General features: G+C 37.9%; 1 protein-coding gene across 1 annotated transcript; it reads left to right on the plus strand.

Annotated features, from left to right (window-relative positions):
• Window positions 1-2790: 2790 nt before the first annotated feature.
• Fas (Fas cell surface death receptor) lies at window positions 2791-26493 on the plus strand. The gene is made up of 9 exons (XM_070021149.1): window positions 2791-3094; window positions 14404-14557; window positions 15889-16026; window positions 17271-17379; window positions 19429-19490; window positions 19629-19691; window positions 21412-21482; window positions 22755-22779; window positions 23587-26493. The coding sequence occupies exons 1-9, from the start codon at window positions 3065-3067 to the stop codon at window positions 23916-23918; spliced, it is 984 nt and encodes a 327-aa protein (XP_069877250.1). The 5' UTR covers window positions 2791-3064; the 3' UTR covers window positions 23919-26493.
• The last annotated feature ends 1002 nt before the right edge of the window (window positions 26494-27495 follow it).

The raw sequence follows: 27495 nt of genomic DNA on the forward strand, positions 1-27495 counted from the left end.
CCTCCATTTTCCCAATAAATTGTACTTCAAAACTCACATGTTGATTCAAGACCTGATTTAAACTTCTCTTGACTTCTGAGGGTTTGTCCTTGCATTCAGTTATGAAACCATTAGGCCTATCTAAGTAGCCAAATCATATATGGAGAGAATGAGATTGACAATAGACAGGCAGACAGGGAGACAGAGAGACAGTAAGATCTTCTTAAATTCAAATCTTATCAGAAGCAACAGTAGACAATAATGGTAACGAGAAGCCTGAACTAGTCATTTAAATTCTTGCAATGGTTAGAATGCGTCCCCCTCAAAGTTTACATGTCAAAAGTTTTACCTTCAAATGTAAATGCTGATTCCAGAGCTAGAATGCCCTTACCAGTGGTAGACTGGGAAATCGTTTTCTAGTAATATGAAGGCAAATATTTTATTTAAACATTACAGATTTATTTTTATGAATGCCTTCTATTTTTAGCAAGAAATGTTGATTTTTCCCATTTATGGAAATAATGTAATTTTTTAACTCTTTAAAAAATTTCTGATGAAGCAAAGTAGATTGATTAAAATATGTATGACTATTTCTTTGAATTCATCCTTGCATGCTCACTGAGTTTTTCTGCTCAAAGCTAGCAGTCTACTACTTGGGTCATACTCTTTTAGAAAGAGAATGATCACAGTAGGAACTAACAGTTATTGAGTGTACTGAATATTGTAAACATTTCCTTAAATGATGTAAACATCATTTACTATGTAAACATCATTTCCTTAAACCTATAAGAAATAATATTTTCTCTGGGAGATAAAAAGGCCCTCATGATCAGGATTCAGATTGCCTATAAAATCCAATGTCTATTTCTCTTCCTTTCCCAAGAACAAAAATACATTTTTATTAGTTGATAGAAAAGTCCATTTGTCAGTTGGCCAAATGGAAGTTGAGCCTGAGGTGAGGATTCTGGTGCGCTCTAGTGGCAGAAAAGAAAGCTTCTGTAGAAGTCAAGGCTTTCCCTAGATTTTAGGCCATTTTATAAGATGGCATATTTAGTTATCCTTACTTGAGCTTGAAAACAGAATAGCTAATCTGTAGCAATGAATATTTGTAGCAAAAGATTTCTTATGCTGATCATAAGCTCTGATAATACATCAGATAAGGTACCTTTAATTCTAAGAATTTTGCCTAAGCAAAACTTGAGTTTCCTTATCTAATCAACTTTGCCAATATTGTGTGATTTTTTTGTCTATAACTCTGTATTTGTAAAATAAGGTTATAATCATTCACGTCACCATAATGAAAAATATTATCTAAGGAGGGATCATTTGCAAAAGTTACTACCTCATAATTCAGCCAGGAGTTGTTAATTCTGTCCATTGTCCCCTCCCTCTATTCTTCCCCTTCGGTCCTCTTTTCCTTCTCTCTTTTTGTGATACTTTATAAAATTCAGAAAATCTTGCTGCATGTGGGTATGCACAAGTCAAAATGAAACCATCCTGTACAACTAATTGATGCTAAGAAAAATATGTATGAAAAATTGGTTGGAAACAACCTAAATGTTCAACAATCCCCTATTACTTGAACAAATAATGCATTCATTAAAAATTGGAATTTTTCTTTTCAGAATAGCTCTAGATTTACAATTTACAAAGACAATAAAAAGGATTCTCATGTCCAATCCTCCCACTTCTACTCACCTTTCTTCATGTGTCTGGTACAGTCACAGGCAAGCCCGGTAGACACAACCAGGGACTTCATGACCCTAACAAGCAGAAACAAGCAAACCAAAACAAGACTGAGATCAGTGCAGTGACAGATGGGAACCTCAAGCTGAGTGAAAATATTTATGACAATGGCCTGATCCAGATTGAGGGACCCGGCTTTCAAAAGCAAATGTCAAAACAAATGGCTGAAGATGAAAGCTGTCTGAGTGGGACATGGGGTGTTTAAATGAGATGAGCTCAGCTTGCAGGGAGAAGAAGTATCCTTCCTGAAGGAAACAAAGAAATACCCAGCAGCCGTGATGAGTCCACTTGGAAGATGACTTCCAGACTGAGGCTCATTAAATCATGTTCTTATCCACTCTTTCCTCTGTAACACCAGCCAAAACCCAAAGAGCTTTCTGCTTTTCCAAAAAGTAATAATGAGTATGAGCAATGTTAACCACAGCCTTAAAGAATTACGACTTGTTGCTCTGTGTTGTACTTTTTTTCTTTTCTGAAGAGCCGTGGACAGGAAATAATGAGTAACAAAGGAAAGGAAGTAATTGTGAAGGTTTAACAACGCTAGGGCTGGGTGATTTTGCCATAAGCAGTTCTCTTCTGTTAAGAAATACAAGCGGAGCCAGGCACAATTGGCTCAGGCCTGTAATCCTAGCTACTCAGGAGGCGTAGATCCTTCCTCAGAATCCCACAGTAGAATTTGTGTAGCTTTTCATATTATTGTCACTTAGACCATGCACCATTCAGGGCCTCCCTTTCCCTGTCCCTTCCCCCTCCCCCCCTACCCCGGGGCCTCTCTGTGACCGTCCTGTACTGGACTAGTGCTTGCTCTGAGTGTCTGTTCTGTCAGGTTCAAGCCCCTCCCCAACCTTCCCAGTTGGGAACAGTAGAAATTAGGGAGAGAGTAATTGGGCATTTAGGAGTCTTCTTTGATCTGAGTTTTACCAGCCCCGGCGGACACGCCCCAGAAAGGGAAATGCCCACTTGTGCAATACACCCTGGCTCCCAGCGCACGCCCGCTGGCCTCCCCCTGCCAGCCCCTGCGCAGGGCTAGTTGCTGAATCAGTGGAGCTAGCGCCCCATCCCCCGGGCCATCCCCCGGGCCATCCCCCGCCTCACCTCCAGCCACGCTTCCTCCCCACACCAGGGGCTTTTTCTTGGGTCCTGTCTGATCTCTCTCTGCACCCAGGTATTCACTGACGCTTCAGGGGAAAGGGAAGTGGTTCCGAGAGCACCGCGGCTGGCGCGCGAGGGCGGGCCCCGGCAGAGAACACACCCGGAGGCCCCGGGCCGGCCGGAAGGTCACTCCGACCGTGGCTGGGTGTCTCGGGGCGCTTTCCCCGCGGTCATTGATTCTCCAGCCATGCCCTGGATCTGGACTCTCCCACTTTTGGTGAGCCCTCCGCTATTCACGTGGGGCTTCTCTCCGCCTCGCCCCCGGGCGGGCGCTGTCGGGGAGGCGCGCGGGACGCGCTCAGGGGTTGGGTTGAGTGCGTGGGAATCTGGGGGTGCCCCAGGCCAGCCGTGGTCTGCCTCTGACAGTCTGAGTGGAGGATGGGGGACGGGCGCGACTTTTCCTGTCTCCCGGTGTTCAGGGAGCCGGGGAACTCGCTTTGCTCGGTGCTTAATGGCTCGTCCTGAGCCCGCCGCCGGGCAGGTGGAGCAACACCCGCGCTGTTGATCCACGAGAGGAAAGGAGGCGCCCGTGGGGAGCAGGCCCCCGTGGAACGGGGGCCTGGCTAGCTTTGGGGTGTCTGGAAGGGACCCGGCGGGGGAAGAGGTGGAGATTGTGAACTTTTTCTAGCCAAAGATCCGGTGACGTGTGCTCTCTGGACTCCCAAGTGCGGAGAGAAAGGATGGAAGTAACTTGGGGAGTAAGCCTGCTCCCGGCCATGGTTACCCCTGAGTCTTAAGATCCAGCTTTTCTATTTTTTTGGGGGGGGACAGTCATGTTGGGTGACTCGCCGGCCTCGTTTACCTTCTCCAGGCCACGCAGAAAACGAAACTTATTTTGTTTCCTTTCAGGGAATTCCTCTCTTTCAGGCTGCACCGAGGGGTGTGCAGTGCTCCTGTCTGCCCCACCCCTCCCCCCTTTCTCTTTCTCTTTCTTAGCTTGCGCTCTACGAAGTCCCTGAACGCTGGGCAGGAGGCCTGGTCACCAGCTCCCACCCACAGCCTCTTGGAGAGTCCCTGGCTCTGAAATGCCAGCTAGGTGGTTGGCTAATCAAAGGGACTTAGCCCCACGAGGTTCATTCTTAGAACTCCATCTAAGTCCTAGGATTGGATGATGGGTGCGTTCGCCAAAGTCAGTTTTCATGGCAGCCTGTCGTGCTGAAGACATCCTGTTCATTTTCCTGCGCTTGAAATGGGTTTAGCGGGCCTCAGTCATTCTAACAGGTCACACAGCAAGTAGCAGAGCTGGGCTTGAAGTCTCTCTCATCTGATTACCAGGCCCCTCAGCTCGTTGCATCTGATTTCCAGAATACATTTAAGATTAGAAAGGCAAAGGCTGTGCTGTCAGGGACCTTTTAATGATAGGGAGGCGGGGGGGGGGGTGAGTAGGGAAAGTCTCTCTTGTTCTTTAAGAAATAACGTTCGATGTTAGGCTCCTTGAGACATTAATATTCACCAGAGAATACCCTCTTAAAACAAGGAAGGAAACTAAGCTTCTAAAAATATGCATAGATAGGGCTGGGAAAGTGGCTCAGTAGTAGAGTGCTTGCCTCGCATGCATGAGGCCCTGGATTCGATTCCTCAGCACCCCGTAAGCAGAAAAAGTCAGAAATGGAACTGTGGCTCAAGTGGTAGAGCGCTAGCCTTGAGCTGAAGAGCTGAAGGACAGTGCCAGGCCCAGAGTTTAGGCCCCATGACCAACAACAACAACAAAAAATGCATAGATACATCCATTTGTGTATGCAAATAAAAATATTATATTTATTGATGCTATATGACCTAGAAGATGAAATTAATTAATGTTACAAGTGCAGGTGACTAAAAATGTAAACATCACACATAATCTTATCTCCCAGATAGTCATGGTTTGCATTTTAGAGTGTATCTTCTACTTCCGCTCATCTAACATGATTCATTTTACACAAAACTTAGCTCAAATCCACCACTTGCCCAACATCATGCCTCTATCTTTAAAGAAATTTGCATATTGTGTGTCCCCTAAGTGTCTCCCGGGAATGTTTGCTGGCTTTGTGCCCCACTCCCACCACCCCATGTGTCCTCAATAGTAGCAATAAATAAAATGAAAACCTAGTACGAATGTCATGAAACACAAAAACAAGTTTTAATTAGCTGACGAAACAACTGCTTTATTTTCTTTTTCTCTCTCTCTTTCCCTTAGTCTTCTGGTCTCTAGTACTATCTAGATATAATACATCTCCTTTGCTGTACTTCCTTTTTGCTACTCTCTTAGAGCTAGTTTTTTTTTCCTCCCTCTTTTCGAAAAGTGCTGTTTTAAGTGATATTCACAAATAAAGCTGAAATCCTCAAATGCTCACAAATTTCTAGAGGAGACAGCAAGAATCAAATGTGCTTTGCAATTTTATATCTGTGCCTATTTCTGGGTGGTTTGCTTGCATGTGTGCTTGTTTTATGAAATTATAAGTTAACCTTGCAGCTTTCGCTTGCACTTTTTAAAAATTCAAGCGATCACTAGGCAGGCAATTTCTTCTGTCACTTTTCTTCAAGCAGTTATTTCAAAAGGAAAGAAGCAGTTATTTGGAAAAGAAACCAGTTACAAGTAATCATACAGAATAGTTTGGGGTATAGAGAACAATCAGTTCGTGTATAATTTAATAATTTTCCTTAACATGACCTTAGAAACTTTAAATGAGGTTCCTGTTTCATTCTTTTATATTATTTTTGGTGTTACTAGGGTTTGAACTTAGGACTTCATGCTTGCTAGGCAGGTGCTCTGCCACTTACTTGTAATAGACCTTCAATCCTCTATTTTAATTTTGAATGGACTTTACTTACATTCCCAAGGATTGGAAATGTTTTATGAGTACAATAAAATGATAAAATGTAAATCAAAACATTAACATTCAGGGTACAAAAACACATGTTTCTAAATGATGTCAAGATCATGAGGCAAATATTAAACTGGTATTTGGGGACCATCAGCGCCCTCCCCCCCATTACCAATTACACAAGAGGAAAGTCTTCTACTGAAATACAATTATCACCCTGAGAGGCAGATTTAAGCTTAATTGAGTAAAACAAAGTCTTCGTATGGAATTTAGAGGGTGAGAAAAGCACATACCACACAAAGAAGCAGGATTTTGGATACTGACTCTGAGAAAGTCTCTTCAGGACAGTGTTCACACAATTTGGTCTTAAATACTTAGAATTTCACAGGAATCTCTCTAAAGAATAGGGAATAGTTTGAGGGGAGGTAGGTGGCTGTTGTACAATTGTCAGTTGGAGAGAATCTTCATATTCTGAGATGTTCAGAAACCTGAATAAGGAAATCCCCACTTGAAAACCACTGCTAGCCTGAGGACTTTTGGTGAATTATCTTGGGTCTGAAAAGTCCCTTACTGAGCACATGGTTTATAATATTTGCTAATTACTTTTGATTAAAAAATAATAAAATGATATAATAAAAGGATTTAATTTAAAATCAAATCTCTATGATAAAAAACAATTCAAACCAAATTTAGGACATTGAATCAATTTAAACTCTTTTAAAAAGATAAATATAAAAATAATTGACTAAATTTTTTTCAAAGTTAATATTGGAAAAATAACCACTCATTAGTCTCTTTAATAGGAACATTTTTATTTATAGCCTTAACTACACACACACACACACACACACACACACACACACACACACACACACACACACACAATACTTAATCACTGCTATTTGCACTCTACTATTTGTCATTTTTCATGTAGTACAAACCTGTTTCTATTGCTATGGAATTTTCATTTGATAAATTTTATATAACTAACTCTAATTAATTTATTTATTTATTGTGCTACTACTGGGGCTTGAAATCAGGGCTTTGTACTCTTCCTTAGCTTTTTCAACTCAAGTCTAGTACTCTATCACCTAAGCCAAACCTCTACTTTTATGATAGTTTTTATTTATTATGTTATAGGGAGTACATTTGCTAAATGTGTTGAGATCACTACAATTTTTTTATTTAATTGGTAATTATTTTTATAATTTATTATTATAAAACATTTCTTAAAGGACTGCTATCTCTATATTTGTCTACACATGAACACATTCATAACTCTTATGAAAGAATCATTTGTAAATACCTTAGGATATAGTTTCTTATGCTTTTGGTTACATGTATACTTTTTTTTTGGTTTTTGTTGGTCATGGGGCATGTATGTATATATTCTTAAAAGTAGTAAAGCAACACTTAATTACCTAATTAGTCTTTCCTTTAAACAGAAGGATAAAATATTTTTAGGTTTTTATATAGTTAGACTTCTTCTAACTCAAACTAAATATCTCCAATTCAGTTCTCCAGTTACCTCCAATTAAATATCTCTGGTTCCAAAACAGGAGTCAATCTTCTTGTCTACTTTTTTTTTTTTTTTTTTTTGGAAATGACAGTGTGAATAGTTGAGCCCACATTAGAAAGATGGTGGAGATTGTAAGACTGATTATCTGTACCTTCTTTTTCTTGTCTCAATCATAGCTCCTTTCTTAATTTTAGCTGCTGCAGAAGCATGTCAAGCCCCTCCCCCCTACGTCTATTGGAATTTAGGGGGAAAAATCCATCAGACAACTGGTTCATGTCCTGACTTGGTGAAGATGATGGTGAATTTAGTATGCTACTCTGCATTTTATGTAAAGCCAGACTTGTAAATTAGAAAAGCTGATTACAAATTGGGTTAATATATGTCTACAACCCAGCTTTGTAGGCAAGCTTACAATAGGCCATGATAAGGCATGGTAGGGTAACCCAGCAAAACCGGAATGAACTTAGGGTTCTATTAATTACCAACATGCTTTTCTTTGGTCTAGTCATGCAGCATTATGTATTTCCTCATCTCTGTACTCTGTGACACCATGAAAACATGAGAAATACAAGAGAAACATCAACATGTTTGGTTTCTGAAGGCAGAGATCCTGAGTAAGCAAACCATAGTGAGAAAGTGAATGAGTTCGGCACATGGGTTTAAGGCTCTGACTTCTTGCTGATGTTTCAGCTTTGGTATTTTTCTCCTCCAAAAGAATGTTTGTAAACTTTTTTTCACAGGACTATTTTTAAGAAGCGAGGCCTGATTTTCAACTCAGGGCCTAGGAATAGAAAGACAATTGTCCTATGATTTCTCTTACATGTGAAATCTAAAAAAGTTGAACTCTGAGATCTAGAGAAGTTCATGTTGTTTACCAGGTGGTTATCATATTAAGAAAGAGAAAATGTAGTGATGTTAGTCAACTCATTCTAAATTCCATTTAGATGAGATGAATGTATCTGAGAGATTTATAGGACAGCATGCTGACTACAATTAGTGCTAATGTATTTGTATGTTTGAAAATCACTTAGCAGATTTTAAGCAGTCTCACCACAAAGAATAACAATAAAGGGATGAGAAGGGGAAACAACAAGGAGGCAACAATGCTTGATAAGAAATGTACTCGTTATCTTGCCCATGTAATTGTAACTCCTCTGTATGGTATTCTCACGATAAAAAGAACAAGAAAAAAAAGAATAACAAAAAGCATGTAAAATTATATAGAAATTAATTAGCATGATCCCAAATTAATTACCCATCCCAAAACATATATACATTTCAAAACATCATGTTGTGGGCCATAAATACATGTAATTTTTTTTCATTTTTAAAAAAAGTCCCACACTGTCCCATGACTATTTTTTTGTTCATATATTGTTCACATATAGCATATCAAACTAAGTGTTATGGTTGGAATACAAAGTGTTCCCCACAGGGACATGTTTTAAATCTTCTTCCCCAGCTAGTGATATTATTTTGGTAGATTCTGGAAATGTTGGGAGTTGGCATACAGCTGGAGGAAGTGGGACTCTGGGATCCAGCCTTTAAAATTAGGGTTTTGTACAAGTAGTTTTTAAGAAATGCATCTACTTCTTCACAGTATTGAATATTATTAATTTATATATTTAAGATATTTCCACTTTCCAATTTCTAGGTAAGCTGTTAGTAGAGCCTACTACCATTGTCATCCATATTTTTAATTTATTGAAAAAGAATTATACAAATTAATCTTGCAGATTTGTTCAAAACAAATGAAACCTAACAACGCAGCAAATCAGTATTGGTCTGTAGGCTTAACTCAATCTTGCTACAACTCAGTGTACGTTTTAATTTGTATCCTACAGAGAGGTCATGTTCATGGTAGAGGGAAAAAAATGAGTTAAACAAAACCAAGGGAAAAGGCCAGTGGTCATCTTCACAAATTTTGCCAAACTCTAAAAATTCTGGGGGGTTTTGAGTGAAACAGGGTCTGATGGGGTGGAAATAAGTAGGAGGAGGGTGAAAAAGAAAGAAAACTTGTGAAAGTTATTTAGGCAAAAGAGGGGAGCAAGCAATAGTAGCCATGACTTTAATCAGAATTTTATTATGTTCATGCATGGCAATATGGCAATGGTGTGATAAAGAATAATAGGACTAAAGATAAAGATAACTGATAAAACTAAAGATGATAATAAAATAAAAAAAAATTAAAAAAAAACTAAAGATGATAAAGGTAAAGAATAATGATGTGTTCCAGAATAACTTCTTGCAGACACATTTGTCTTTCTTTTTCCTTTCTCTTTCCTTTCTTCCTTCTCTTTCTTGTGTTTGCTTTGCTTTGCTTTTGAAATAGAATCTCTCTGTCTGGCCAGTGCCCAGGAGTTTTCAGTCTGCCTGCCTCTGCATCCCCAATAGCAGGGATTACAGGCATGAACACACATGTGTGTCCCAGAGAAATAGCATTTATTTATTTCCCTTCCTTCCATTTTTAAATCCAGATGCTTTTAGTGTTGAATTGTTTGGACCACTATTGTACTCCCCACCAAGAAAGCTTTGTGCTTCCTGAGGTAGCTGAGCACTGTATTCTTGCTGGAGAAACTGTGGCCATGTAGCCTTCAGAGAGAATTAAAACTCTCTGCCAGGTAGGCTGTACATACCTGTAATCCCAACACTGAGGTTGAAGCAGGAGGCTTATGAATTTGAGGCCATTCTGAGATACATACATCTACATCGTATCTCAAAAACAAGAAAGAGGAAGTAAAAAATTTCAGTAGGAAAAAATAAATATTGTTGCTATCTCCCTGTGTCACCACAACAGTGTGTAGTCAGTCTGGTGTCTATGCTTGGTACTGAAAAATCTCCCTCACTGTGAAAGGTACATCATCTCATTTGACTTGCCATTCAGAGAGCTGACACTTTTAACAAACTTTTTTTTTAAGTCTTTTCCTGCTTGTTTTTAACTTCAACAAGAACAACAACAACAAAAAAGATGGTTTTGTTATGGTTGTTGATTGTTTGTTTTGTGTTTTGTCTAGCTTCCTTCTCAAACTCTACTTCCTCCTTCAGAGCCAATTGCTATACTGACTCATCCTTAACACTGATCCTTAACAAGATATAGAATTTCTTTAGTCACAGAGTTTGCACTCTGCTTCTAACCCTTCTAACCTCTATGGCAAGTTTTAACTGCTGACTACTCCTGGGAAGCTGTAGTGAACCTGTCTTAGACAGGAGACATGTCGGTGGGGTTGGGCATCTTCCCCCTCTGTCTGCTCCTACATCATTTCTTTTATTCAATATTCTGAATGGTTCTGAGAAGCAATTCTTCATCTGATTCTGCAATAACTGAATAGCCAGAAGTCCTTTGTTTCTCAAAATTCTCCTGTATTCATGCTTCTGTAGGGTATTGTTATATATGGTTTCCACTTGCTATTTATGCATCCTAGATCTCAGACTCTGTTAGACACTGTATTCATGGTCATGGCAGCTCCCAGAAGTCCTTTGTTTCTCAAAATTCTCCTGTATTCATGCTTCTGTAGGATATTGTTATATATGGTTTCCACTTGCTATTTATGCATCCTAGATCTCAGACTCTGTTAGACACTGTATTCATGGTCATGGCAGCTCCCAGAACCTCAGATTCCCATCTGGAGGAAGGAACATACAAACAGATTCTTTTTAGTTTGTTGTCTCTGTCTGAGCCCAGCAAACTTCATTTTCCCTGCTACCATTGGTCTGTTTTGGGGAGGGGTCCTCAGGTTCACAGAGTAACCCTTTCAAAATCCTCCCTTGCCCCCAACATCTATTCCTTTTTTATTTTATTTTTCTTTTTTGCCAGTCATGGGGTATGAACTTAGGGCCTGGGTGCTATCCCTAAGCTTTTTCACTAAAGACTAATGTTCTAAATGCTTTGAGCCACAGTGCCACTTCCAGTTTTCTGGTGGCTAATTGGAGATAAGAGTCTCACAGACTTTGAACTGTGATCCTCAGATCTCAGCCTCCCAAGTAGCTAGGATTACAGGAGTGAGCGTAGCTACAAGATTCTGTTCTGTATGTAATTATAGTGCCGTGCTGGCTTCTTGCTAACAATTGTCTGAAAACACATCGAATTGTTTGTAGATGAAGGAAAAGTAATTAGGAAACTTTCTTACAAACAAGAAACAGAGCTAGCATTTAGACAGAAAGTGTTAACTTTGAGTTCTTTGTGAGCCAGTCCCAATTTTGGACTTTTGGACAAATCATTTCTCTGACACTGTGCTCAGCTTTTATTGTAAAAAGGCATGTTTGTAACATAATTTGCATTTTGCAAGTGTGAATTAATGCAAACATATCAAAGGGACTGCTTGCATCACATCACAAATCATTCGTAAAACGCTCTTCGGACCCATTTTTTTTAATCATAATATAATTATCTGATGTGAAATCAGAAATATTTCCAGAAAACAAATTCTGCAAAGTAATTATGAATAAGTCTGAAATAAAGTTGGGGTCAATAGCTCTCTAGGCATTTGTGTCTTTTCACTGATTTCTATTACAGGGTTTTCCATTCCTGAAATTCTGATTATATTTTGGATAATGGCCTTAATCTCCAATATTTAAATAAAAACTTCAAAGCTAAAAATGGGAAGTAGGAAGCCCGTTTCCTTTAGAGAGCTAAGGTTGATGTAGATTGTTTCAGAAATGGTACTAGTGGTAACAATCTATGAATATAGTATATACAGATTCCCTGAGTGTTTGTCCATTTAAACCAGGGATCACGGGCCTGCTCACAGTAAGGCCTCCTAGATTTGGGTTGAAATTTGCATACCAAGGAGAATAAGGCTCTATACTTACAAGGGGCATGCACCCATGCACGGACACACACATAGACACACATATATACACCTACACTCCAGCACAAGCAGATTGGGCATTGACCTTGAGCACTCTAGACTTGTTAAGGTATACTAGCCCAACCCTTTACATACCACTTTTTTTTAAAATTGAAATCTGTGCCAATTTCTTATTTCTAGTGAGAAACTAGAATTGGATGGAAGTTTGACCCACTATTAACTTTATTCTTCACAGCAATAAAAGAGGATTACAATAGAAACAAATTGCTCCTATTTGGTATTGTGGCTTAGATTCCATTTTGATTATTTGTTGTGAATAAGACTTACTGATCTCTTCATCTACTGAGGACAGTTTCCATTGGTTTGAGTATTTTGATGTGCTGGTAATGTCTGGGATTCAGACAGTATAATTAATTTTTTTCACTCTCCAGTAGAACTTTGTTATCATAGAATTAGGAGTCCTCCACTTTTATTTGGAAGCCTCTCCTATCTTAGCAACTGGTTCTTAGGAATCCTTGAAAACTGCCCAGTTGTGTTACTATTCATGAGCTGTCCAGTCTCTAATCTGGCATGGGCCTACGATTTGCAGGATAGCAGCATGATATTTTATTGTTCAAAGCAAGAAATAGGAACTGTCATCTTGAAAAGAGAAATTGACATTAATAATAAATATATTTTTTCAGAGCCACATGTTTGGATACCTTGGGAAGGGATAATACAATGTGTTTTTGTTTTTATTTCACCAGTCCTAGGGCTTGAGATCAGGGCCTGGACACTGTTTGTGACCTTCTTTTTGCTCGAGGCTAGCACTTTACCACTTGAGCCATAGCACCACTTCTGGTTTTTTTCTGATTGTGTGGTACTGAGGGATCGAACCCAGGGCTTCATGCATGCTAGGCAAGCACTCTACCACTAAGTCACATTCCCAGTCTGTTTTTTAAAAAGGCAAAAGAGATAGATAGATAGATAGATAGATAGATAGATAGATAGATAGATAGATAGATAGATAGAATGATAGATAGATAGATAGACAGACAGATAGATATCATATATCAAGCCCTGAATTCAATCCTTAATACCAAAAAAAGCAAGCGAAAGTTTGAAACATCTCCACATTATTAATGTATTACATATCTCAAATTTGCTTTTGGAAATTTAACATTCATTTTCCACATAAATGAAGATACCTATCTTAAAATTAGAATTTAGTTTTGCAAATCTCTGTTGGTTTGTATTATCAGTGGCCTATTAGTGAAGGCACTATATGCAGCCTCGATTCTTCCCAGTGTTCCTTGCATAGAATTATGCAAATATAGAACCTAATATAGAAGTTATTTTATGTTAAGTTCACCCATCTTCCAGTGCAGTAGAAGTAGAAAGGACACATAATGGAATTAGGGAACACATACAAGTCTCAGCCTTTCTTTTGCTAGTTAGTGTTCTTAAACAAGTCAATTATTAAGATATGCTTGAATTAATGTTACTCAGAGCTATGGGGTTGTCCATGGAAGAAAGGACGGAAAAATAGATTTAAAGATTAGTTCTGTGAAGAAAGTACATTTTTCTAGAGTCATGGTAAAAGAAAATGGGGTTGGAATTAGTGAGATTCTCAATGTATCCTTGGATAACAGTGAAGATATAATCAAAACTGTTGATTGTGTAGTTGTGCATTAAAAGGAAAGGAATGGGCACACTATAAGCTAAGTATAGATTTGATGAAAATTATCATGTTAAAAAATTCTCATGGCAATCCTTTAAGACAGAATATATTCTTCTCATTGAACAGATCAGGAAATAGAGAGTGAAGGAGGTCATGTCCCTCACCCAGAGTCACAGCATTGTTTAGCAGAATGGGGGATTCAAACCACAGTTGTTTTGAATTTTTTTTCTTCTATTGGACTATGCTGGCCCTCACTGAAAATTTATGGTGTTATTATGTGCTATCATAGGGTAGAGAGCAACAGTTTAATATATTTCAGTAACTCTACTGAGATTTAAACACATTGATCCATTTAATGATCACCACAGACCCATGAGAAAAAGTTACTTCTACTGTGTACAGCAAGAAGCTAAGACTTGGGGAATCATGCAACTTTACACTCAAATGGGGAAGTAAGTGATGGCAGTTCCTCTTCCTCCCTTTGGAGAGCTCTGGCTCCTGGTACACATGCTGGATTTGTAGTATGGCTTAGGGAGTCTGGGGTCACAGCTGCACTGGGGGGGGTCTGTTTGCTCCTTTTTTGGTAATAAAACTGCAGGAGGATGGAGCCCATCTACAGACTTGATCTTTCCACAGCACATCCAACCATCCAAGCTTGTGGGGTGGGTGACAGCTGTTTCTCAAATTGCTTGGTTCAGAAATCAGTGAAGTTCTTTTCATTCTTTTCTTCTATAGGTGCTTACCTTTACTGTTGGATCTTTGTCCAGAGTTACTGCCCAAGCTATTGATACCGAATCTGAACTGAGGACAAATGCGACTAAAACTGAGACTCGATGCCAGGAAGGCCAGCAGCTTGGGGACCAGTCCTGTGGTCCTCCATGTCCACCTGGTAAGATACACAAAACATCCAGAGATGAGAATGAAAAAATCGGCAAGGGTGACAAAGTGTAATCATGAATTCAATATTTTTACTTCTTTTGGTTCTTCTATAGTATATAACAAAACCAGAAGAAAAAAAACAAACTGAAATTACTTTCTAAAGACTAGTTTTATTCATTTTTACAAATTCTTTGGTGTGGATACAGATAGGTATAATTTATAAATGACAAATATACCATTTACATGAGAGGATTATGTATGTTATTTCTCAGGAACAAAAGAAGACTCCTCTGAGTATAAAAGCTTATCATCTCAAAACTATCTATGACATATCATGCTAACAACAGAGATTGGATGACAAGGGTCTTCAACTCATAAAGGATATGTCTCAATACTTGCCTTCAATAAGAACTCTAACAGAAACTTTTTCCTATCACTGATGCCTGAAAATATACTTGTAATTTTGCAGATGAAAAACCAGATGAACTGGAAAAGACAAATACAAACAGATTTTGAAGTTTGTATTTAAAAGATTTTTTACATTTTTATTTGTATTTTGAAACATGAACTGATTTCAGATCTGAAATCCTCTCCTAAGCATCCCTCCTAAACAATGCTGGGTGGTTGGGTCAGTTTCTAGATGATCTATCCACTTAGAGCTCTGATAAATGTTTGTAAGCCTGGTGCTACCTGTTTTGCACTTGAACACAAATTGTGTGATGGCAAGACTGTTGATTTAAATAGATATTAAAAAGTTATAATTGGATACCAATGGCTTATGCTTGTACTCTAGCCACTCAGGAGACTGAGATTGGAGGATTCCAGCTCAAGGCCAGCCCAGGAAGAAAAGTCCATGCCAATCTTACTTCTAATTAACCACCAAAAGCCAGAAGTGGACATGTATTTCAAGTAATAATAATTCTAGCTTTGAGTGAAAAAGCTAAGGGACAATGCCCAAATGCTGGAGTTCAAGCTCCAGTACCAGAAGAAAAACAAAAGTTATATCTAGGCAGCCAAGGCTCTTACTTGTAATCCTAACTACTCAGGAAGATGATACTACTAGAGGATGGCAGTTTGACTCTAGCTGGGGCAGAAAAGTCCAAGACCATTCTCTTTTCAAGTAAACAGAAAAAAATTCCAGATGGGAGTAGTGAAACAAGTGGTAGAGCTCCAGTCTTAACTGAAAAAGGCAAGTAAGAATGCAAGGCCCTGAATCAAGCCCAAACAGAGAAAAAAAATAAAAACCTATGATCAGAATTTTAATGTCATTTCTTGCATGTTTCCTATGCTTCAAAATCTACCCTTTTCTTTTTTTTCTTTTTTCTTTTTTGTCTCTGACAGGCACCAGAAAATGTGCCAACTGTCCAAACAATGGGGTGGAACCGGTCTGCGAGCCCTGCCAAGAAGGAAAGGAATACACAGACAAAGAACATTATTCTACGAAGTGCAGAAGATGTAGATCTTGTGACGGAGGACATGGTAGGTGCCTAAGAAAGCAACCAAAAGTGACCAATCCTAACCCTTCAAGTAGAATGACTTACACTGTAATTTAAGTGGAGAGCTTCTCAGGTGTTGGTATTACCGGAATGAGCTGCCTGGGACTAACTGGGTAATGGAGGACTAGGCGCAGTGCTAATAATTGCTCTTGTAAGTCAAGTCTTAGCATTCTCCTATATGAACACTAGCAACTTAATATCAACCCTATAAACCAGCAAATGACTTAATATCAACCATATGAATCCTAGAATCAACTCCAATTAAAACCACAAAATCTATTTTTTTACTGCATCAATTTATGCTTGTAGGATAGTATTGTTCATAGCCAGATAGAGAAACCAAAGATATGATGCTCTCATCTTTGGGGATCTAATTCATCTTCATCATTCTGCTTACAAACCCGAATTTTATGGATATTTTGATCTATTCTGAAGGCCCAGATTGAAGCATGAAAAGTATTCCTACTTTTGTAAAACATGATGAAAACTTAGTACCTAAAGCTTTGCTTGGCCCTATTCAGGCTTTGAAACAATGTTTCTTTTTTCTTTTTTTTTTGGTGTGTTTTTTTTTGGGGGGGATTGGGGGGAAAGGGACAGCACTGTCCCTGAACTTTTTTGCTCAAGGCTAGCACTCTACCACTTTGAACCACAGCACCACTTCTGGTTTTCTGGTGGTTAATTGGAGAGAAGATTCTCCCAGACATTTTACTGCCTGGGCTGGCTTCAAACCACGATCCTTAGATGTTAGCCTGCCCAGTAGCTAGGATTACAAGTGTAAGCCACCAGTACCCTGCTTACAACAATGTTTCTAACCATGTCTGTGCATTAACATTGCCTAGGGTACTATTACAAACACTAGTAATTAGATCTCAGCTCTAAGCAATTAGATCCGAATCTTAAATTAAGTGAGGCCTTAACATTGGTCTGATTAAGGCCGGTTACCGCCTGACATGCTGCATTCTGAGTCATGCTGATGCTGGTGGTTTGTGGGCCACACAATAGAGTAGCAAGGCTCTAGACTACCGGAACAGGCGAACCATTGAAGCAGCAGTGGAAGCAGTGCTGGTTTCAAGATTGCCTATCCACATGAGACTCTGCTCAATGATTATTGGACATTTCAACATGATAATAAGCAGATTTCAAAATTCCATGCAGCTCTTGACCATTATTTCACAGTTCATTTATAACTAGCTGCTGTATTTATTAAATTAAATATTGGTTTTATAGGTTTAGAAGTAGAAACAAAGTGTACCCCGACTCAGGATACCAAGTGCATATGCAAACCAAACTTTTATTGTAACACATCTGGATGTGATCACTGCGACCCCTGTACCATGTAAGTTTTACTTTTTCATACTTTGGAAGACATTGCCTTTCTAGAGAGAAGTCACACTGAAAGTCAGTAATTAAGGTTTTAGACTATTTTTCTCCTCCAAGCAACTAGACGATCATCTTTCTATTTAAAAACATCATTGAGCACTGACCATCATTGATGATGGTCATTATTGACACTGATCATTATTGACACTGATCATTAATTGTTCATTTGACACTATGCTGGTTGCTCAAACTAATATGAGACATGGTTCTGTCATCAAGGTCTCAATTCTAGAGTCAAATACAAACAAGAAAAAGAGAGTCATTGCTTATCAACACCGTGTGGCAAAAACAGGAAGAAATGTGTGGCCAGGGTATTATAAGTCATCCAAGATAACTTTTCAACCCTGTCTGAAAGAGGAGATTGAAGATAACACATGTGGCTTAATCTTGAGTAAAAAAAGAAACAATGGTAGCAGGTACACATAGATGAAGAGCGAATTTTAGGCATGGAACAGTAGTTGCAAAGAGAACAAATTAGATTTTTTGGTGCATCTGATGAATGATTTGGCGATCTGCTCAACCTAGACCAATCACTCAAAAGAAACACATGTGATACTCAATCAAGTTTTCTACCTTTGGGTGAAAACCAGACTCTAGAACATGCAAAGTGAGGGCCTTCTTTATCCAGCTCTGCTTGCTTCTCAGTCTTTTCTACCCTCCATCCAGGTGTCCTGTTCTCCAGAGTGTCCTCTGTCATTTCTGTAGAGATAAGATTGGGTAATATGTGTTGTAAAAGTGTTTGTGGTGGGGCTTTGGGTAGAGCTCCTGTTTACCTAACATGTACAAGGTTTGGGGTTTGATTCCTTAACACTACAAAATAATGGGGTTGAGAATGTGGCTTAATGGTAGAGCGCTTGCCTAGCATGCATGAAGCCATGGGTTCAATTCCTCAGTACCACATAAAAAGAAAAAGCCAGAAGTGGCACTATGGCTCAAGTGGTAAAGTGAGCAAAAGAAGCTCAGAGATAGTGCTTAGGCCCTGACTGGACTGTCAAACACAAACAAACAAAAACTCCTCAAAATAAGCATCTTTTCCTTTGAGACATAGTATTTTACATATAGTTTTATGTAAATACACACACTCAAGATTACTGCGAATTTGCCTCTCCTTAAGCTTGTAATTCATCTAGGGAAAATTTTCATCTAATAGGTTTGAACAAAGGAGGGATATGGTACCTCATGACCTATTAGCTAGAAACGTTTCACATGGAACTATTTTTGCTTCTCCTTTCTCACCTCAAATGTCAAATGTCTGAGTGTCCACATGATGACTGGATAGGTAGTAAAGGGGGAAAGGAGCTAGTCTAATAATAGTAGTGGGAGTTTTAAATACTTTATAGTCTTGGTATAATATTCTTCCCACCATAGCTCTTTAAGGTAGATAACAGGATTATATCCACGTTACTAATAACGAGCTCACAAGAGTCAACTGACCTATCCTAGTTAAGTAGTGAAAAGAGCTAGGCTGTGAACTCAGAGCACCTGACTGCCAGTGTTTGGGTGTTTGAAGAAAATTCCAGATGGGAATCCTTGAATCCTTTTAATCAACACTTTGTGCCTGAAGCAGCAACCTGTGGGGATTAGCTTCCTAGCTTTCCTGAGTAATATCACGAGCAGTCATTTCTGCCTGGCCCTTATAAGGTGTTTGAAATTGCTCTTGACCTTTTATTTTTTTTAATAGTTTATTATAAGCTCTGATAGTTTGAGTTCAATTTATTACTAGTTTGAACTTTATTTTCATTTTCATTTAATTCTTTCTCTTGTTATATTACCTTCTTTTATCCTAAAAACTTCGTTAAGAAACTCTTTCACTTAAATCTCCAAGTTATGATATTAACTTGTACCACTTTTAGATGCTAACCTAGAAATATTTGAAGGAAAATGTTAGCCAGAGATACAAAAATGAATATAATGGCCCTTGATTTATAATGTACCCTTGCAAAATGATAGAAGAGTCTATCCAGAGTTTCTGAATTTCCTCTATCATTTTTTTCTTTCTTTATAGATGTGAGCATGGAATCATCAAGAAGTGCACAACAACTAGCAATACCAAATGCAAAAAAGAAAGTAATAATATATTGTTATGATTATATTTCCCCCACCTCCCATCCCACCACCAAATATCTACAAAAGCTCATTGCTTTTGATTGTTTGAGAGTGTTTATTCTTAAAAATTTTCCTTATTTTCTTATGAAAATTTCTAAGCTTTGGTTTCTAGCTCCAGTTTACACTGGCTGTGGTGTCTCCTCTTGATTCCGGTAACTGGGGGTGAGTTTCTAGTTTGTTCAAACTATAGACTGAGTATGATTGAAGTACTGTATATGGAAGTGTGAAAATAGAATAATGAAACTTGTTAAAATTGCTTGGCAAGGGAATACGAACAAGTAACAGAAAGGTGAACATAATCAGAGTACATTACCTGCATGCATAAATGCACTACAATTAACTCCTTCTGTTCAATTAATATAAATTAATATTTATATTCATTTAAATTAAATATTTAATAAGTTAAATAATATTTATTTATATAACTATCATATAATATATTATATTATATAATAAAGTATTATAAATAGTATTATACTATCATACAGTACACTTATATTATATATTATTTATATTGATAAATGAATATTTATAATTAATATAAATTAGTTTAAAGAAATGGCGTGGAAAGTAACTATTCACAAAGATGTTGTATTATTCATCTCTTACTATTGAACACAGCTCTCTTCTGAGAGTGATAAGAACAAATGATGTATTTGGTTCCCCTTACTAGTTTCCACTGTGTCTATAAATAGGTACTTTCTGCAGTGGCAGAGTGGCCAAAAGCTAGAAGTAACCTATGAGCTTGTCCTATGTATTAGGAGTACAAAAAAAGTCATGGTCTTTCCTGAATGGCATTTTGAAGAGGACTTGATCAACTTAGTCCTCTAGATTCCCCCTCTGCCTTGACACAACTCTGTTTTTAATTATCTGTTAAAAATTATATTTTTGGCCAGGCGCTGGTGGCTCAGGCCTGTAAACCTAGCTACTCAGGAGGCTGAGATCTGAGGATCACGATTTCCAGCTTGGACAGGAAAGTCCATGAGACTCTTATCTCCAATAAACCACCCAAAGACCAGAAGTCGTGCTGTGGCTCAAATGGTAGAGCCTTGAGCTGAAGAGCTGAGGGACAGTGACCAGGCCCAGAGTTCAAGCCCATGACCCACAAAATATATATATTTTTTTATTATTCCTTCTCCTGAAGTTAGCCCATGGTGACAATACATTCCATGTAAGAATTACTTACGAAAGTCATCAGATAAGCCCAAATTGGTACAATCATAATTACTTTGGATAAAATGCCTTTAAATCAATCATTCATAAAATACACCATGATGCTAAAGCTCAGAAACTTAGAATCTATCAGTTGTTTCCTTTCTTTTGCAACAAGTCACTGTTCCATTTAGGTGAAGATCAGGTTGCCTTGAGCTTTAGAGTTGGTTTTACTATGAATGCATACTTGATGTTTAAACAGTGAATGTACTCAGAAATTTGTAGATTCCTTTCTTGCGTCTCACACGGACTTCAGTTCAACACTTACTGAGTGTGTAAACTTGAGTTATTTGTGAGTATGTGCACTTGGACTTCTAGATATTAAATGCTCTCTCAGCCTACTTGCCATGTTCTATGGCTTCCATTCCCTGCCACAATCATGACACCCACCATGCTAGAGATGAAGTGTTGGTGGTCATACAGTTAATTCAAAGCCAGTTTCATGCTAGGCCAGGGGTGTGGCAATTAAAATGTGACTTAATTAAAATGTGGCCTGCCTCTAGTGCACCTGATTCTGTGGGGGTGAGATTAACCTAGTCCATTTTCCTGCTGTGTTGGGGACTTGAAATTTCATTGAGATTGTCCTCTTCCCTTAGTATACTTCTCTTAATGTGAAAGAACGTTCACACGCTTCCGACCAGGTCTGATGGAAACTTCTTTCATCTTTTAGGGGTGATATTTTGGCTGTATCACCGAAGGCATGGAAATCGTGGGCATCGTGAACATCCACCCTTAAATGAAGTAGGTGTTAAAATATGGATCAGCTTTCTTTTTTTTCAAAATTTTTATTGTGATTAAGTGGTTACATAATTTCCCAAATTTCACAGTATTGTGGGATAGTAATGCTTAGTTAAAGACACAAACACATTCTAACTTTCATGGAGCAAATTGTCTATCATGGTCTATAACATTTATGAGTTCTATGAGCTTTGCAATACAGTTATTTCTTCCACATTGGGCGATATGTACATTTCTTTTGTTTTGCATAGCACCAGCTGTTCCCTCTTTCCCACTTGTTCCCAGCTTTCTTGAGAAGACAAAGAAAGCACTAATTCAGTCTTCTATTGTATTTCATTTTGTTTTGCCTTTTATTTTGTTACTTTCTTGTAAACAAATATGCTCAATGTTTGAGTTTATATAAGTTGGAGTAGCATCAAAAATGAATTAAGATATGGTTAGCTAATTTGTAAGTAAGCTTCGACACAACACTGTAAGAAGCAACTAAGGAGGAAAAGAGGATGTGGTAAAGATCCGTGTTTCAGATTGGTAATAGCCTCACTGGAGAGTCTTTACCAAAGCACAGATTCAGTATCAAAGCCTAGGCTATCATATAGGGATTGAGGTTGCTATGAAAATCCGTTATCACACTATACCTCCTACCCAGAACCATGCATGCTCACAAGCACCCCCCCTGCACCAAACCTCAACTCTCTCTAGCTAACTTTTGAGACAATCTTTTGATTTCTAACATGAAAGTTGTTTTAAATAACAAAACAACGAGGGGGTGGAGAGAGATCAGTTTGTTTGGATAATTTTCTTATCCAGAGTATCTGCAACTGAGGAATTTGTTGATTCTGATAGACAATAACTGGTTGTTATTGTATTCCTCTCTTGACTGGCTAGATTTTTTTAAAAAGAAATTTAATCTTGAGCCATTTTCTGGTGTCAGTAATAATTACAGTGAAGAAAAATTTTGGATTATTACCATTACTACTTATTTTAATATATCTATATGAAAAGTAACTCAGACTATTCAATAAATTCCTAGATTCCTTGTCTTTAGAAAGAAAAAAAATGATTCCAATATTGCTTAGTTTATAGCAAGGGTAGGACTTTTCAGATTCAAATCTCAAATAATTGGAAAACCCCTTTTTAATCACTTAGTCTAATATCCTAATTTTAATATATCAAGCAGCTGGTTGTGTTTCCTTCATAGTGAAGGAAGAGCTGGATGATAAAATGAATGTGTTTTTGTTTATCTCTCTCCTTTCTTCTATCTTTTTTTCTATCCAGGAAACAATGCCTTTCAGATGTATAGGTAAGACTTTTTATTATTTTATTTTATCCAAGGCTTCCTTTATAGGACTAAATTAATTTCTGAGTAAAATATCAGTACGAATTTCAGTGATACATTGAAAGCTTTGCTTTCCTTGAGTTTATGATATCCTTAGACCTACTACTAAGGATTACCAGGTAGTTTGTTAAATCTATAATTATTTTTAACATAGCTGAAAATAAATAACATAGCAATAAGACAGTATAATCTCAGGCTTAAGAAAAATTTCCTTTATCCTCAGATGCCTGCCCCCAAATACAGTTGGAAATGGAAATGGAATTATGGACACCATTATAACTGGTGTAACTCAATAGAAGTAAAACTGAATTATAGCCTAGGTGCTATAACTATGAATAGATCTAACTCTAGAACAACGCATATGTACATGTTCTACTTGGTTCCATCCTTAGTCCTGTGATGCAGAAATACAATGACCATAAACTTTTCACCTTTTCTCATAAGTTTGTGCATCATTAGTCATTATGTCTGTAAGGAATATTACAGGTGATTTTTTTAAACTTCTATAAAATGATGAGATAGGAAAATGCAGAGCTGTTACCTGTCACGATCAGGTCAGGTCACAAATTCCTCAGAACACAGCAGGATTTAGAATTACAACTCCAGACTATTTTGGTGTTATGTTTGTTTCTTTTTCCCCTCAACAAGGTGTTTAGATCTCTAAGGCTTAACTCATTGTTAAGTATAATAAGGGATACATAAATATGGTTTTGAGTAATGAGAATATTATTTAGAAAACTAAACTTTCAGAGCTTGTTTTCTCCTTTTCAGATGTGGACTTGAGTAAATACATCACTAACATTGCTGAACAAATGACAATAAATCAAGTAAGAGATTTTGTCCGGAAAAATAATATCAGCGAAGCCAAAATAGATGAGATCAAGAATAACTATCTCCAAGACACAGCTGAGCAGAAAGTCCAGCTGCTTCGTAATTGGTATCAATTCCATGGGAAGAAGGGCGCCTTTGACACTTTAATCAAAAGTCTCAGGAAAGCCAATCTTTGTGCTCTTGCAGAGAAAATTCAGGACATGGTCCAGACAGATGCTGAAAATTCAACTTCAAACACTAGACACGAAAATGAACAACAAAGTTTGGCCTAGAGGGCTAGTGAACTCAGTTCTGACTATGTACAATCAATAAATTAAAAAAATAATGGGAAAAAAGGTTCTGTTTGCAGAAGGCAACAGATATGACTAAGACAATTGCTAAGCTTTTGTGTGATACATTTTACTTTTTCTTTTGTTAGTTTTGTAGAGCTGTTGTATTTATACATGTTGAAGATCTCATGATTCTGCCTTCAAGAATGTTTAAAATCAAATTGGATAAACAGACTTCATGAAGAATAAGTACAATGCCATGTGAAGTTCCCCAAAAGAAGTATAAACAGAGAAAAAGTTTAGTGCTATGCTCTAGTATCTAACATGATTCTGCAGGCCTCAGTGTCATTAGTGTATGTTAAGCTGACTCCATCCTTATAAAAACTGACCTTTTGTTACAATGTCAAAGTCACTAGAAAAACTACTTTGCCTCTCCTCTACCTCCCCAATGTTTACCAGTATGAGAAGAGAATAGCCAGGCAAAGCTGCATGATACTTGAATACAGAATTTAATAAGTTCCTATGTCCAAGATCTTTGCATAGATTGTTGACGGTTTATTACAAAATATTTATTTTGAATTTGTATGGGAAAATACCAGTTAAGTTATATAATGCTTGAATAATTGCTATTTATATGGCATTTTACAAAATCGCAGAGCTTTGGACCTAATTTCACCAGTTACAATATTCTTGTGCCTCTCTAGAAATAAAAAGTTAAAGATTGCAGAAAAATTCCACAAATGGAGGCAATCAAAGGATAGTAAATGGTCACATGCAAAAGACTGGTTTTCTTGCATCATGCTTTTTTCATTCTTTCTCAATGACATGATAGAGGTAAGAAAGAAAACAATAGGTATGAAATGTGTTATTACTAAACAACACTGAAGTGAAAACAGGCTTTCTTTCCTACATGGCATCCTACCTACACTCACATTCCTCTGTCTGAGCCACGTGGAACAAACACTAAAATACAGGAACTTTAGAAGAGTCTCCTCTATCTGGGGCCCAAGCATCCTCCTTGGTCTCCTTCCCAGCCAAGGTTATCTTATTTGAAAGTTTCCCAACAATGGTAACAAATACATGTGCAGGTTAGGAATTGGATTTGTGAATCACTTTCCTCTCCACATTCACTTAGATTGCTCCAGACCTTGAATTCCCTGTTTCCCAGTCACAAAGATTCAGAACCACTTCTCTTTCAAGATTTTCTTGAAGGCTATCTCTTTAAGAGCTCTCTCTGGTGTTTCAGGCTAAAGTGACTTTTCTTATTTTAGCATTCTTGTAGGTGAGACTCCACCTGTTTTCATTGGGGATTAAATTCTCTCAATTTTTGTAAAAGAACTAAAGATCAGTGTGTAAAGCACCTACTAGTGTCTCATTCACTCAAAAAAATGCTAGATGTTACTCTGCCTAACATTTTCATTATAATCATATGTACACTATACCACTTAAAGGCAGGAAATCAGGAGTCACATCTGATTAAGCATGTCATCTAAGAAAAAGTTACTGCACAAATTTACATATTTAATAAATTCTGAATTCATGCCCCAAACAGTGCAAACATAAAATGAAATCTTAGTGTTTTATTGATTGATGTCATTTTGAATTTTCAGTATAACCTAACAGATTATGACTTTCCCTCTGATTATAAACCCAAGTATTTTTTTGGGGTGTGTGTGTGTGTCTGGTCATGGGGCCTGAACTCTGGGCCTGGGTGCTGTCCCTCAGCTCTTCAGCTCAAGACTAGCACTCTACCACTTGAGCCACAGCACCACTTCTGGCTTTTTTTTTTCTGCTTATGTGGTGCTGAAGAATCAAACCAAGGGCCTCATACATGCAAAGCAAGCACTCTACCACTGAGCCACCTTCCCAGCCCACCCAATACATTTTCTAGTCATCTAGGAAATCCAGGCAATACAGAAAAGTTGAAAAATAAAATGTTAGCTAAACAAAATCTTACTAGTTATAGCTAGTTCTTGTGAATTTTCATGTTTTTACAAAGAAAGAAAGGAAAAGAAAGAAAAAAGAGAAAGAGAGAGAGAGAAAGAAACAAACAAACTGACTTAAAGATGGCCATACCATAATGTTATTAGCTGATTTGTTAGTCAGTGGGTCATGGATGATTTTCCTTGTTTATATATCTGTATGATTTAAGATATAATACCCTTTTGGAGTGCATAGTATTCTATTGCTTTGTAGTATCATACTTTGTTAAAACCTAAATGTTGTATTTTTTGTTTAAATGTGATATATAGTAAAGTGAGCATATTTAACCACTGTGGGGAATTAACATTTTAGTTACTACTCAAATTTCTTAACCTCAAAGACTTGGAGAAATACAAGAAGGCGATGTTCTAGAAATTAGACACAGGCCTGTTGTGTTTTTTGGCTCAGGAAGGACAGAGTAGATGCCTGGGGAAAGGAGAGGACTAGATGAAACAATGAAAGAGAACTGAGCTGAAAAATGAACTTTTGTGGGGCTGGGAAGGTGGCTCAGTGGTAGAGCACTTGCCTTGCATGCTCAAGGCCCTGGGTTCGATTCCTCAGTACCACATAAGAAAAAAAGCCGGAAGTGGCACTGTGGCTCAAGTGGTAGAGTGCTAGCCTTGAGCTGAAGAGCTGAGGGACAGCACCCAGGCCCAGAGTTCAGGCCCCACGACTGGACCCTCCCCCCCAAAAAAGAGCTTTTGTAGGAATAGGATGAGCACCTAAATATTGGGGTCATGTCTTCCTGGGGTTTTGGGACTTTAAATTTCAGCTCTATGTCTAAACTTAAACCAAATTCAAAGATGCAGGTTCTGGAATTGTCCCCAGTTAATGAGATTGCCTCCTTATCCAGGAGTTATGGGATTGAGTTAAATATGAGGGAAATAGTTAATAAGAAAGGAAATATGGGGGCTGGGGATGTAGCTCAATGGTGGAGTGCTTGCCTAGCATGCATGAAGCCTTGGGTTTGATTCCTCAGTACTACATACACAGAAAAAAAGTCAGAAGTGGCGCTGTGGCTCAAATGGTAGAGTGCTAACCTTGAGCAAAAGAAGCTCAGGGACAGTGCCCAGGCCCTGAATTCAAGCCCCAGGACTGACAAAAAAAAAAAAGGAAATACATATATATATTAAATGCTTATTTATTGATGTGCTCATACAAAAAAGTATTTGACAAAATTTAGTATCATATTTATTAGTATCATATCATATTTATGGAACATATATGTATATTAAGTACACATTGTCTAGCTTGTCCAATGCTCCTGTCATCTCTGCTACACAGACGAAAGGGGTGAAGGCTGAAAAGGTCAATTACTTTGTCTAAAGTTCCACAACCAGTAAGTCAGAATAGAGTAAGAAATTGGCAGGCTATTATCAACAAAAAAATGAAAAATATGTCATACTTTCAAGGTATTCCTAGGACTCTAAAATCATGTCTAACTTGTCCCTACCTTGAGGTTTGGGTTTGGTGATGAGGCAGATGATTGATATCCTGGAAGGTTCCAGATGTAATTTTAAGATGTGATTTAAAGAGTATAAAGATGAAGTTCTTGGACCAGGATTACCCTTCTTTATATGGCTACTCATTCATTTAT

This window comes from Dipodomys merriami, unplaced genomic scaffold, assembly GCF_024711535.1.
Source record: "Dipodomys merriami isolate MVZ:Mamm:240054 unplaced genomic scaffold, mDipMer1.0.p SCAF_14, whole genome shotgun sequence".
NCBI lineage: Eukaryota > Metazoa > Chordata > Mammalia > Rodentia > Heteromyidae > Dipodomys > Dipodomys merriami.